Source organism: Vanacampus margaritifer, chromosome 20, assembly GCF_051991255.1.
Source record: "Vanacampus margaritifer isolate UIUO_Vmar chromosome 20, RoL_Vmar_1.0, whole genome shotgun sequence".
NCBI lineage: Eukaryota > Metazoa > Chordata > Actinopteri > Syngnathiformes > Syngnathidae > Vanacampus > Vanacampus margaritifer.
In genome coordinates this window covers 16,831,460-16,844,326 of record NC_135451.1, presented here as the reverse complement: position 1 = coordinate 16,844,326, position 12,867 = coordinate 16,831,460, and the positions used below count along the sequence as shown (strand labels likewise).

The window sequence follows — 12,867 nt, the reverse complement described above, 5'->3', positions numbered from 1 at the left end:
TCCAAGCTAAAAAGCTAAAAGGAAAGAATACGAAAAGAGAAGAAGCGCAAGTGCAACGTGGAGCGCTTCCGGCTTCGTGACATCGGTCACTTTAGTGATTCCCGGCAAACGAGCATGTCACTCATTCAGAAGAAGAGAGCCTGGAAAGAGAAAATCGAGGGAGGGCGGATGACTAAACCCTGACACGATTTCACTTCTGCTTTTTGACGCCTTAAATTTGGCCGTCCGAGAGTTTCTGCTTCACTCGCTTCTCCAACGCTCAAACAGCAGACCAACGAGAAAGCTTCCGACTCGTTTCGATTCTTCCCTCTTATCAAAAACGATGACCTCTGCAAGCATGCAAACGATTTTTTTGCTGGCCGCCGTTGTGGTGGCCTCGGTCCAGTGCCAACCGGGGAAGCCCACCGAATGCTGCAAGAAGGTGAGCTACAAGGAGATCACGGAGGACGTGTACGCGTACCGAGTGGAGATTCCTCAAGCTCCGTGCCTGCCAGCCGTCATGTGAGTATCACTTTAGAAAACAAAAACTGCATTCCCAGACGATTTTAGTCACAAATGGCAAATCTGTGCAACAGCGCCCCCCTATGGCCACAAACCAAACTTGACTCCAAGCTAACCATGCTAACCGTTGTCGTCCTGCAGTTTCTACACCAAAGACAGCTTCTACTGTGCGGCAATCCGTGCCCCGTGGGTGCGCCAGAAGGCCGCCGCCATCGAGTGAGTTTCCCCTTCATCTTCATCCCCATCATCATCATCATCATCATCCTCCTCCTCATCACGCTCACGATCTTCCTCTCGTTTTGTGTCGTCGCAGGAAAGCCGCCGCCGCCACTCGGGCTATGTCCACCGGGTTGCCGTCCAAAAGCTCGCTGCTCTCCATCATCACCTCCACCGCCTCCGCCCCTTCATCGTCACCACCATCGTCATCATCATCCCCTTGATCTTCCTCCTCCCGCCCACGATCGTCTTCGTCCCACACTTCGCTAAGATGACAAGCATTTTGTTTGTGGATGAAGTTTGAACCACTTTAGCGCCTTACAATTATTTATTAATTTAATTGAGCAAGTGTTTATTATTTATCAGTTAAATCCTATTTTGTAACTTATTTTGTGCCATTAAAATGACAATTTATTTATTGATAAAGTTGTGATAGACGAAATAAAAAACACATTGAAATTGCAGTTAACTTGTCTGGTGTTTTCATTAACATTTCAATATGCGACTCGCACAGTGAACGAGTGGCTAAAATATCTGCCTTACAGTTGGGAGGTTGGGGGTTCGAACTCTGGCATGTGTGCAACAAGAGCCACCGTTGCCAAATACACAAAATGAGAACACTCGCGAGGCCTGGCTGTCGACCACAGCTCACGCCCAGACTCTCACACGAAAACAAACCTGCTCCAAACTCTTAACATCACTAAACTAGTCAACACGCCTTCAAGGCACACATCCACGTCACGAATACTACAGTCCATATGTAGCGTAATTCCACTTTATAAAACTAGTTCATTTCGCTACATTCTCAACATTACCTTTTATTCTTGCTGACATTCTCATTCTTTACGGACAAACTGAATAAAATAAAATTAAAATATATTTTAGACATTATTATCTTGGCCTCCTAAGTATCAGTCTAAATAAAATGAATTAGGAATTGAGTCGTGGATGCAAGCAAGTGCAGTTTGCCCGCTCAGTTGACTGGTATCGATATCCTGGGCCCAGTATTTCAAACATAATCCACCAGGATTAGATCAAATCCACATCTGATACAAAATTGGAATTTCAAATCCAAATTTGGAAATCCACTCCTGCCTTTAATCCAAATTTGAGACAATGTTGGATCTTTCAACATTTCAAGTCCCAAATCTAGATCAGTTTTGATTCTGAAAAATAGCATTAAATTAATTTCACCTCAGGGTAGGATTAGAGTGTGAGCTCATGTATTAGTTTCACATAAACACACCAATAAGTAAGTATAAACTTGTATTTCCTGGGATTAATAGTGTAAGAGATATTCTAGAAAGAACGAGTAACGAAAAAAAAAGAAAAAACTCGAAATTTAACAGCAACAACATTTTTTAAAGGGCAATTCAACCCCAAAATGTTCTGAACGACATGTTGTATGTCCCTCCACAAATCCAAACATGACATTCAGATTAATATCACATTTTCATTAGACAGCAAGTGGCAAAATGGCCGCCCTTTTTGCATTTAGTATATTGACTTATCAAAGCCTCGAGGCCTACAGAACAGATTTTCTAGCCCCAGTCTATGATCCCGGGGACGAGATGGATTTGGAAATCTCAATCCAAGAAGATCAGGATTATTCTGATCCCATCCAGCAACATTTTGATCTAGAAAGTAGAAAACTGGATTTGGAAATCCGGATCAGAAAAAAAAAAAAAGAAAGAAAAATGAGAAAAAAACATTTTTTTAATAATAATTTTTATTATTATTATTTATTTATTTTTTTTAAAAAGGAGAGCAATGATGATGTCAAATCGAATGAACAATACTGAGCTCTCCTGAAAAAAAAAAAAAAAAAAAAAAAAAGGGAAATCCGTATCAATTTAATCTGGTTTGAAATGGTTGCGATACTGTGCCCTGATGACAGACTTGCAGGTGCTCCCAATGCCTCGCGGAACGCCCTCCGTATAGCTAGGAGATGAACCGTGGTCATCAGAAGCGTTACCGTGGATACGGAAAATGTGTTCATAAGAAGGTTAGTCGTCTCCGAGTGTAAAGACGACTTAGGAAATGAAAGGAGACATTTTGGAGAAACCAGAACTGAGTCTACGGGCGGACCTGATTTTTATGGTCCTTGAAGTTGAACGACAGCAAGTGGAAGCGGAAGTGTAAGTGGAAAGACAGGATGATGACAAGCGCACCTGTGTGACAGAACAGTGACTTGCAGGACTTGACATTGTTTCCATGTGAGTCATGTGGCGACATGTCATGAAGAAATTGATGAAAAGGTTAAAAAAAAAAAAAAAAGTCACACAAATATCCGGTGGTGACGCATAAAGTGTTATCAGCTGGTTTCACAAGGCAACTTTTGGACTGCATGTGGCAACTTTTAACTTTTCAAGAATTTTCCTACATGCTTCCAATTGTCACATCATTCAAACGAAAAACAAATGTTTTCATTCAGAGTTTGAATATACGCGTTTCAAAAAACAAAACTGTAGTTTTATGTCAAATGGAAAATGTCTATTAGAAATCTATAGCATGTTAAAATATACATCTTTTTTCTTTCCTTATTTTTCTTTCTTTCCTTTTTTTCTCAGAAATAAAAATAGTTTAAATTAACATAATCTGATTTTTAAAACAAATAAATGGAATAATTCAGTCATTGGTAAAAAAAAAAAAGAAGTTCGATTATTATGTAAAATAAAACATTAATTTTTTTTCTTATGTATCTTTTTTACTTTTCCCCCTTTTTCTTTTTTTCAGAAAATAATTATTAAAAAAGTAGCACACTATAAATTAGCATAATCTGATTTTTAAAACAAATGAATGGGATACGTCAGTCATAGGTAAAAAAAAAAAAAAAAGTTCAATTATTATGTAAAATAAAACATTCATTTTTTTGCTTATGTATCTTTTTTACTTTTCCCTTTTTCTTTCGTCTTCTTTTTTTCAGAAAATAATTATTAAAAAAGTAACATACTATAAATTAGCATAATCTGACTTTTAAAACAAATGAATGGACGTCAGTCATAGGTAAAATAACAAAATAAAATGTTCTTTTTTTTTTGCTTATTATGTATATAAAATGAAATTGTATAATGAAAAAAGAAGACATTATTCAATGTGCCAGTGTTCATTTGTATATTTTAGTGCTCATTTGTGACATTTGAGCATCAATTGGCGTTCCTTCATCAGCATGTTGATAAGAAGCTAAAAAAAAGAAACAGAACATAAAGCTTGGAAAAGTCGCTTCCGGCATCTCAGACGTTGGTCACTCTCAAGTCATTCTCAGGAAACGTAACTCATTCACAAAAAAAAAGAGAGAATTGAGAAAAGAGAAAATTGAGGGAGGATGACTAAACCACCAGACGACTTCTGCTTTTTTTACGCCTTAAATTTGGCCGTCCGAGAGTTTCTGCTTCACTCGCTTCTCCAACGCTCAAACAGCAGACCAACAAGAAAGCTTCCGATTCTTTTCGATTCTTCAAAAACGATGGCCTCTGCAAGCATGCAAAAGATTTTTTTGTTGGCCGCCGTTGTGGTGGCCTCGGTCCAGTGCCAACCGGGTAAGTTGATCTTTTGGATTTGTGTGTGAGGATGAAACTGAAGTCTTGCTGTGTTTGGGTGCAGGGAAGCCCACCGAATGCTGCACGAAGGTGAGCTACAAAGAGATCACGGACGACGTGCACGCGTACCGAGTGCAGACCGCGCAAGCTCCGTGCCTGCCCGCTGTCATGTGAGTATCACGTCGGCACTTAGGAATGAGAAAAGCAGGCAAGGGAAAGGGAAAATGGCGGCATCTCGTGGCATCTTGAGTTCTCCGAAGTATGTTGAAGTGAGTTGAGGACGTTCATGTAAAGAGAAGTCGTGCTTTCACACCATCTTGTGGCAATTGTTTGGCTTTACTATTGTCATATTTTCGAATCTAAAAAAAAAAAATTGGTGTAAAACATTTGGCATCAAAAAGTCAACATTCTAATACAAGAGCCAGGTAAAAAAAAGTTATAGATCACGGCTCAGATATATTTTGTGGAATAAAAGTGTTGAAATTTAAATTTAAACTCACTACCATCAAAATCCACTTGACGAGTTCAGTTTTCATGAAAAGATGTGCAACAGCGCCCCCTATGGCCAATCACTGCAACGAGTCTTTCTTTTTCTTTTTAAAGACAAAAAGGTTTTCGTTTACCTTGGCCTTTTTATCTTTAAAAAGAAAAACAAAGACTGTATAGATTAGAAGACAAGATTTTATTTTTTTTTGTTAACCAATCACTGACGCTAAGCTAACGATGCTAACTGTCGTCGCCCTGCAGCTTCTACACCAAAGATAACTTCTACTGCGTTGCATTGGACGCACCGTGGGCTCGCCAGAAGGCCGCAGCCATCAGGTGAGTGTCACCTTCATCCTCATCATCATCCTCATCTTCATCATGCTCATCTTCCTCTCGTTTTTTTGTCCTCACAGGGCGGCCGCCGCTCGGGCTTTGACCACCAGCCCGCCGTCCAAAAGCTCGCTGCTCACCATGCTCACTTCCGCCGCCACCGCCGCCGCCCCTTCATCATCTCCACCATCATCATCACCCTCCCCTTCCTCCTCCCCATCATCCTCCTCCTCCTCCTCCCCTCGTCTCCGTCCCACACTTCACTAAGATGTCGAGCACTTTGTTTGGAGGATGACGATTGAATCACTTTAGCGCCTTACCATTATTTATTGGTTATTTATTATTTATTGGTAAAATTTTATTTATTTTGTGTGATAGGCTTGCTATTAGTTGTCACTAATAATAATAATAATAATAATAATAATAATAAAAAATGTACCTCGAAATCATGTCTGGTGTTTTAATTCACATTTTCATATAGTTGCTTTAGCAGCGGCAGCACAGTGGTAGAGTGGTTTACATATCCGCCTCACAGTTGGGATGTTGGGGTTCAAATCTGCTCCTGTGTGTTGGCCGATAATTCATAGCAGCAGATGCTATTTGCATTTAGTCACATTATAATATTTGACATAACACTGTAAAAAATATTTAAAATTTAAAATATGAATTATTGACATTTAAGGCACAACAAAGGAAATTGTTTTTACTTAAAAGTGAGAATTTGTTCTGTAAAATGTATTTGTTGTTAAATGCAGGTTGGAAATATTTAGTTGAATTGCCCAATTTAAAATCTGATACAAGGTTGTTGCCTTGAAATGTTGAGTTCACCCAGTATGGCAGGAATAAGTGATTCGGGTATAAAAAAAAAAAAAGCATAGTAACTACCTAAATATTTGCGTTATGCATGCGTTGATACCATTCTTATATTGGAAGAAATGAAAAAAAGTTCATTTTAGAGGAACCTTTAAGGGCCTGGCGGTCACAAGAGAAAGGTCTCCGTCTGCAAGATGGACGCCGCTCGGGCGTTCCTGGGGAACGGGGCCAAGTGTTCGGCGCCGTTGGGGGCCAGCGAGGCGGCGCGCAGACTGCACTCGCGGCCGCCCACGTAACGCTTGAGGGACAAGCTCCTGCGCATCCTCCGCAACTCGCACTGGACCTGAAACAAAAAAAAACAAACAAAAAAAACACACATGGTAAATATTTAGAAGGATGACGATGAGGAAGATGAGGACGATGAGGAAGATCTCACCTCACAGTTGAGGAAGCAGTACAGCACTGCCACAATAAGACCCTGAAACACAAACGGCAAAGATGGAGCAAGAGGTCTCACTTTTTTTTTTTTTATTGCACACACATGTGTCCTCAAAAGTATTGTGTTATTTTGTTGAAGTCGCGAAGTGAGACCTGGAAGGATCCGAGTCCCAACTCAAAGAAGATCTTGACGCGTCGCATGGTTTTATCGGTGGGCTCCATCAGGTGGACGAAGACCACGTAGTTGATCCCAAACAACGGGATGAGCAGGAGGGTGGACTTGGCCAGACGCCTAAAAATCAATGACGAGGGACTTTTTCACAATATTTCCAAACGAGGAGTGCTGGGCTACTTCAAAGTGGCGAAAAAGGGAACTGAAGATCATGCCACCACCAGATATTCCCCAAGATATTCTTTTTTTTTTTAATTCATAAAAAAAAAATCAAAATTAAATTCTAAATGAACCCAGAGGAACCTGTGAGTGAAGAGGCCTGTCACGATCAAATCTTTTTTGAATTGACCACTGCCAGAAAAAAAGCTCATTTCATTGCTTGACTGCAGTCTCAACTTTCCACCACTAGATGGTGCTAAAAACTGCAAAACGCTGATGAGGCAGAGAAGGTTTGGGGCAAAACATTTGTTGACCTATTTTTGTTGTTGACATTTTGCCCCCAAGCCTTAAAATTAAATAGATATCTTAAATAGCTACAAACAAAATGAAATGATCAATATGAGCAAAGAGAAAACGAACGTCCGCCAGCCTACTTGTACTGCGACTGCTCGTTGCCGCCCACGTCGGTGCATCGCAGCTTCTGCACCAGGATGCGGATGATGCTGATGAACAGGATGAAGTTGACCTGACACACACACACACACACACACATTTCAACAGGTGAGCCGGAGCCGAACCCGGCTGCAGGGAACATGCAGACAAACAAGTCCTATCAGCCACGGTACGTACGACGACACACGCCATGATGGGCCAGTCCAACACTCTGCCGGGGACCGGGTTGTCGTTCCTTTCCCAGCACCTGAAATAAAAACACGCAGGAAGGAAGCAGCGTGTCAATGATGTGCAATTCTTTTACATGGGAAAAATGCTGAACATGAGATTAGAAAAAGATTTTTAGGGTAAATTTAAAAATGTGTCCGCTAAAATCCCCTTGAGAAATATGGAAAGATGAAGTATTTCTCCATTCATATATCATTTTGTGGATATTTTTTTTAAATAGTTTGGATCAATTAATTGAGAAATATGAAAGGTGTAGATGCCGGAAATAATAATTATTATTATTATTATTATGATGATAATAAAAAATGATGATGACGATAATGGTAATAATAACAATAATAATAATAATAATAATAGTTATTATTATTATTATAATGATGATAATAAAAATTATGACGATAATGATAGTAATAATAACTATAATAATAATTGTTATTATTATTATAATGATAATAATAATAATAATAATAATAATAATAATAATAATAATAATAATAATAATAAACTTAAGTAACTTTGTTGACAAATGACGCTGTTTGGCATTGTGACTCACCAGGTGTCATCCAAGTGTAGCCGGCAAAGGATCCATGCCACGGTGAACACGCACGGGATTCCTGAGGGGCACAAAGACGCAAAGTGTTTACAGTGAGGCTCGGCCAGACGCGGCACACACGCACATGATGGACGGTGGAAGGGAAACAATGTTTGGAACCCGTGTGGCTGAGTGCAAACACTTTGGCACCGGGACTGATGACTCGTTTTGTTCACAGTGGCGCGTTTTGGCAAAATGCCAGCAGTGCCTCGCTGTACGGTTTCAAGACAGAATCTTTCAAGTCTGGGTTAGGACCTTGGGTAAGGATTAAGGTTCTAAATTAGGGGGGGGGGGGGTTGATCACAGGTTTAGGATGTGGATGTAGGGTTTAAACTGGTTACATTTCAAATGAAGGTTTTAAGCAAGTGTCAAGGTTTCAAATTTATTTGGGTTAGGGTGTCAAACAAGGGTTATGGTTTCAAATCAGGATGAGGAGTTTAAGGGTTTCCAAGGTTAAGGTTTCACGCCTCGCTACAGGTTTCAAAATATGCTTCTAAAACAGGATTAGGGTTTCAAACACGTGTTAGGAAGTCGAGTTTCAAGAAATGTTTAGCGTTTCAAGTTAAAGGTAAGAGTTTGAAAGTACGCTTTCAAATCAGGGTTAGGGTTCAACGTTAATGCTGCAGTTTCAAAGTATGGTTGCAAGACATGGATATGGTTTCAAATAAAGTTTTTACGTGACTTCATCTCACACAAGCTCACAACGTTTGATTGCTAGTCCAATGTTTGACGTCGCATTCAAGCGAGAGGATTGCGTGGTAATTTGCGGCGCAAGCCGTCTGATTGGTTGTCGCTAGCGCCCGCGTCCTACCCCAGCCAATCAGCATGAAGACGGAGAGTCGGGCGCAGCGGGCGTGGACCAGCAGCAGCAGCGTGTGAAGGTAAATCGCCTCCACCAGCAGCCAGAAGAAGTTGGCCATGATGGAGTAGTTGAGGAACACCAGGCTGCTCTTACAGCCCACCTGCAGACGCACACGCACGCACGCACACGCGGACGGATGTGACGCTTATTTTGCTTGCCGATGGATTGCTTGTCGCATGTTGATGATGTCACCAGCGAGGGCTGAACGCTGCAGTCCAGCGTGTCCTCCTCCTCGCTGGAGAAGAGCAGAAGATCTTTGGTCAGCACGGCCACGCCCCTCAGCATGAAGGACGCAAACAGGTTGATGTGGATGTAATTTCGCATACAGTGCAGCCTCCTGCGCGCACACGCAAACACACGCAAGAATGTGTTTACGTGTGTGTCAGGCAGTGCAAGAGGATGAATGTAAACATGAATTAACATTTGTCAATGAACATCTGGCCAGGACGGATGGCCGGATTTACACACGTGTGTAAACACATACATGACCTACTACGACACACTGTATGCGCCCAAGTTCACGCGTGCGCGAGTGTGTGTGTGCACACCTAAAGAGAGCGATGATGATGGTGCTGCTGAGCAGACTGATGAGCGACAAGCTGTGACCCAACGTGGACAGAACCATCACCACTTTGTAGAACACTAGCTGAACAAACACACACAAACAACATCATCATCATCGTCGTCGTCGTTGTCATCGTCATCATCATCATTGTCATCATCATCGTCATCATCATCGTCGTAGTTGTCATCATCTTCATCGTCGTCATCATCGTCATCCTCATCATCATCATCGTCATCTACATCATAGTCGTCATCGGACTCCTTTTTACACGTTGTATAACAGAAATGTTGAGGTATTGCCTGCAAGGTTTGAGCTGGGAAGGATTGTGTCGGACTTAAGAGCTTCTCCTGTAAGTAGACGCACAATTGGTGGAATTCTGACCCAGCTTGTGCAACGCGCACACACAAAAAGCACACAAACGCAAACACGCCTCTTGAAGAACTCCCTCACAAAAAGTGAGTCTTCTTGTGCAGCTGCTGTTTTCTTTATGAGCCTCTTAGCTTTAAGATGTCCATTTTTGGAGACATTTTGTCTTTTTGACGTGTTTGGGTCTGGCCTAAACCACCCCCCCCCCCCCCCACACACACACACACACACACACACACACACACACATACACAGGCCTACACTTGTGTGTGTCTGCGTGTTCATGCATGTGTGTGTATGTTACTGAGCATGTATGCCCAATCCGTGCATGTGTGTCTATCTATGTCCATGTGTGTGTGTGTGTGTCTGTTCTCCACTAAACGTTCTCCAGACGGAAAAGCCTGGAACATCCAACAGGAAACAAACAGAAGCTTCCCTGAGATGAAGTCTCACACACACACACACACACACTTGACAGCTCTGGACAAGATCTCATGCCAGGCGCGTGAGCGTGTGTGTATGCGTGTGTGTTCATCTTTCTTTCCTTTTGGGTGCTTAAGTGTCTTTTTTTTTTTTAATCCTAAATGTTTATCAGCGATGGCAAAACAAAGTCGTCTTTTATGTCTTCCTCCTCACGTAAACAAGCGCGATGACTAGCCCTGACAGGAAGTCGGCACTTTCCAAGCGGAAAAAATGTGTTGGGCTCACCTCGTTGGGTTGGTCAGTGTCGTTGGACGAGCAGGCGGTGGCGATGACGGGGTAAACGTCCGACCATCCTTGCTGGGTGCACTTCCTGCTCAGGTTACCTACAAAACGTCACACTAGCAATTGATGATCAAAAATAAATAAATAACGCAATACTTACTCCCACAACGTTATCAGTCAGCAAGTATTTGCCAAAATTTCACGTCCATGAAAGGACAGTTGGCAACAGTTACACAAGCTAACAGTTAGCACACAGAAGCTAACACCAAATCGCTGCCAATGGGGTATAGAAGCTATATGTTTGCCAAAAGTTAGCATAAATAAGCTAATAATTAGCAAAGAACTGACAACAGTTAAGAGAACAGAAGCTAGCAGTAGGATGGTGGATTGAGTCTAATAGTTAGCAAAGTTTTAGATTACAGAATTTATGTTAGCAAAATATCTACCAACAGTTAGCATACGGTGGCTAACAATTAGCAAAAAGCGGCCCAAGTTAGCAAATATCGAATAAGGGTTATCATTGGACCTTCATGTTGCTTTAAGACGAAGTTGGCTAAATTAGCAACGCGTGCTAACAGCTCACCCTTCTTCCCAAAAAGGTGAAGGAGGGGCGTGGGGCAGGGTTGGGTGACCACCTCGCCCACCGCGGCACTGCGCCAGCACGAAGCGTTGTCCCACTCGCCCGCACATCCTGAAACACAAAATTAATTAAATAAGCATTTATTTGAGTAAGCTGTAAATAAAAAAAAAATCGAATAAACGGTGTAGGTGTGCGGTGCACCTGCGGGGGGCGCTGTGTACTGCTGCAGGCCAGCGTGACACTCTTGGCTCGCTCGCTTCATCTCCCAGGTGAAGTGGCAGAGAGGAAATCTGCCCGCCGCCTGCCGGCACACCAAGCAGACGGCAACAATATTTGGGAATAGGTCAAAAGTTCATGTTGATAAAACGCCACTGGCGCAGCTTTGTGGAGTAAAGTTCACCTCTGTGATTAAAAAGAAAAACGTTCACAATAGGTCTATAATTTGTCATCCTTGGGAGATTTGGACAAGCATGCAAAAAGTTCGTCTTCTTGAATGTTTCCCTCTAAAATAAAATTGCGTCGCTGGTAAACACAGCTGGCATCATTATAAACGTGCTCTTCTTTTCCCACCATTTAGCAACGTATACTCACATCCACACATGCACAATGTGCAAAATAATAACACTTGAATTGATTGAGTCCGTATGTCAAACGAACTTTGGAGATAGTAACTGTGTGTGTGTTCAGGGAGTTGCTGTTTACATGAACACTCTAAAGCATTTATGAGATGTCAGGGTGTTTCAGTACTTTACCACACATACACGCACACACGTTCGTTAACAAAAACAACTTGGGGTGAAATAACGAACATCGCCGTTATCAATGACGCCTTTTCATATTTTGCGCTGCATGTGAACAGTTTGTTGACTCGTGTGTGGGCTTTTGGTACAAAAAGATAACACGGAGAAGATAAAGAAGATGAAATATTAACCAGACGTACGAGTAAGTACGCGACTGTGTCACATAGTTGAACACTTCATGGAGACGCATGAGAAGGTGATGCCATGAGTGACATGAGAAAATAAAATGAAGTCGGGGGAGAGGATACGAAACGCTTAAGTGCATGAGGAGTCCGAAGATGATGTCAGATATGAGAACATGATGTCAGAACATGAGATGAATGTAAATTAGGTCATGTGACATGAGAGAATGTTAAACTGATAATATGATGTCAGCGAGAGATTGTGGGCCGGTTACAAGTGCATGAGAATTGATCGATCAAGTCACATGACATGAGAATATGATGTCAAAGGGCATTAGAAGAATCACAGGAGAGATGAGAACACATGTCAAACCAAACGTAAGGTCAGAAGATGTTGACGTTCATAAGATGGCAAATAAATGAGAATCTGATGTTCAGACATGACATCCATGAGTTGATGAACTAACCTCATGCGTGAGGAAGACGAGCATCAGGATGAACGTCATGATCTTCTCATCCAGCTGCTTCCGGACTTCCAGACTTGTTCACATACGAGCCTGCGCTTCTTCATCAACTCACAAGTCCTTTAGAAGTTGACTTGATGAACAAATACCAGAACGTGTTGTCCATGGGTGTTCGGAGCACTGAAACTCGCGCGCGTGCTCGCCACACGAATGAGTCGCGCGCAATCCCGCCTCCTCTGCCACAGCGACCTCTGGTGGACAAAATGCAACTTTAAAATGGCCAAATTGTCATCATGCAAATGAACGTAATGAAGGCAAGAATGGAACAGGAAGAATCATTTAAATAGCTATACAAAAATTACAAAGTGAGATTTGAACATTATACATACCAAATTCCATGCTTGTGTCATGTTTTGGTGTCTTGTACTTTTCTTCCACTTGTGTGCACCATGAAATACAAGCATGCTACTCACGAA

General features: G+C 41.9%; 3 protein-coding genes across 5 annotated transcripts; 2 read left to right on the top strand and 1 right to left on the bottom strand.

The window, feature by feature from the left end:
- The first annotated feature begins 235 nt into the window (after positions 1–235).
- Positions 236–1,181, top strand: LOC144040173 (uncharacterized). The gene is made up of 3 exons (XM_077554108.1): positions 236–501; positions 643–717; positions 815–1,181. Exons 1-3 carry the CDS (start codon positions 323–325, stop codon positions 939–941), a joined length of 381 nt encoding a protein of 126 aa, XP_077410234.1. The 5' UTR covers positions 236–322; the 3' UTR covers positions 942–1,181.
- Positions 1,182–4,130: 2,949 nt separating this feature from the next.
- Positions 4,131–5,517, top strand: LOC144040171 (uncharacterized). Its single transcript, XM_077554105.1, has 4 exons — positions 4,131–4,256; positions 4,321–4,426; positions 5,004–5,078; positions 5,156–5,517. Exons 1-4 carry the CDS (start codon positions 4,184–4,186, stop codon positions 5,337–5,339), a joined length of 438 nt encoding a protein of 145 aa, XP_077410231.1. The 5' UTR covers positions 4,131–4,183; the 3' UTR covers positions 5,340–5,517.
- Position 5,518: 1 nt separating this feature from the next.
- LOC144040170 (vasoactive intestinal polypeptide receptor 2-like) lies at positions 5,519–12,857 on the bottom strand. Of its 3 annotated transcripts, none has more exons than XM_077554102.1 (14): positions 12,781–12,857; positions 12,395–12,642; positions 11,207–11,306; positions 10,952–11,116; positions 10,429–10,526; positions 9,338–9,435; positions 8,982–9,126; positions 8,739–8,889; positions 7,889–7,949; positions 7,285–7,354; positions 7,089–7,180; positions 6,477–6,615; positions 6,322–6,363; positions 5,519–6,228 (listed from the first exon to the last, which is right to left on the bottom strand). In XM_077554102.1, exons 2-14 carry the CDS (start codon positions 12,431–12,433, stop codon positions 6,052–6,054), a joined length of 1,377 nt encoding a protein of 458 aa, XP_077410228.1. In that variant the 5' UTR covers positions 12,434–12,642; positions 12,781–12,857; the 3' UTR covers positions 5,519–6,051. The 3 variants fall into 3 exon arrangements, with proteins under 3 accessions (XP_077410228.1, XP_077410230.1, XP_077410229.1); XM_077554104.1 differs by having other exon boundaries at positions 8,982–9,024; XM_077554103.1 differs by having other exon boundaries at positions 11,009–11,116.
- Between the last annotated feature and the right edge of the window lie 10 nt (positions 12,858–12,867).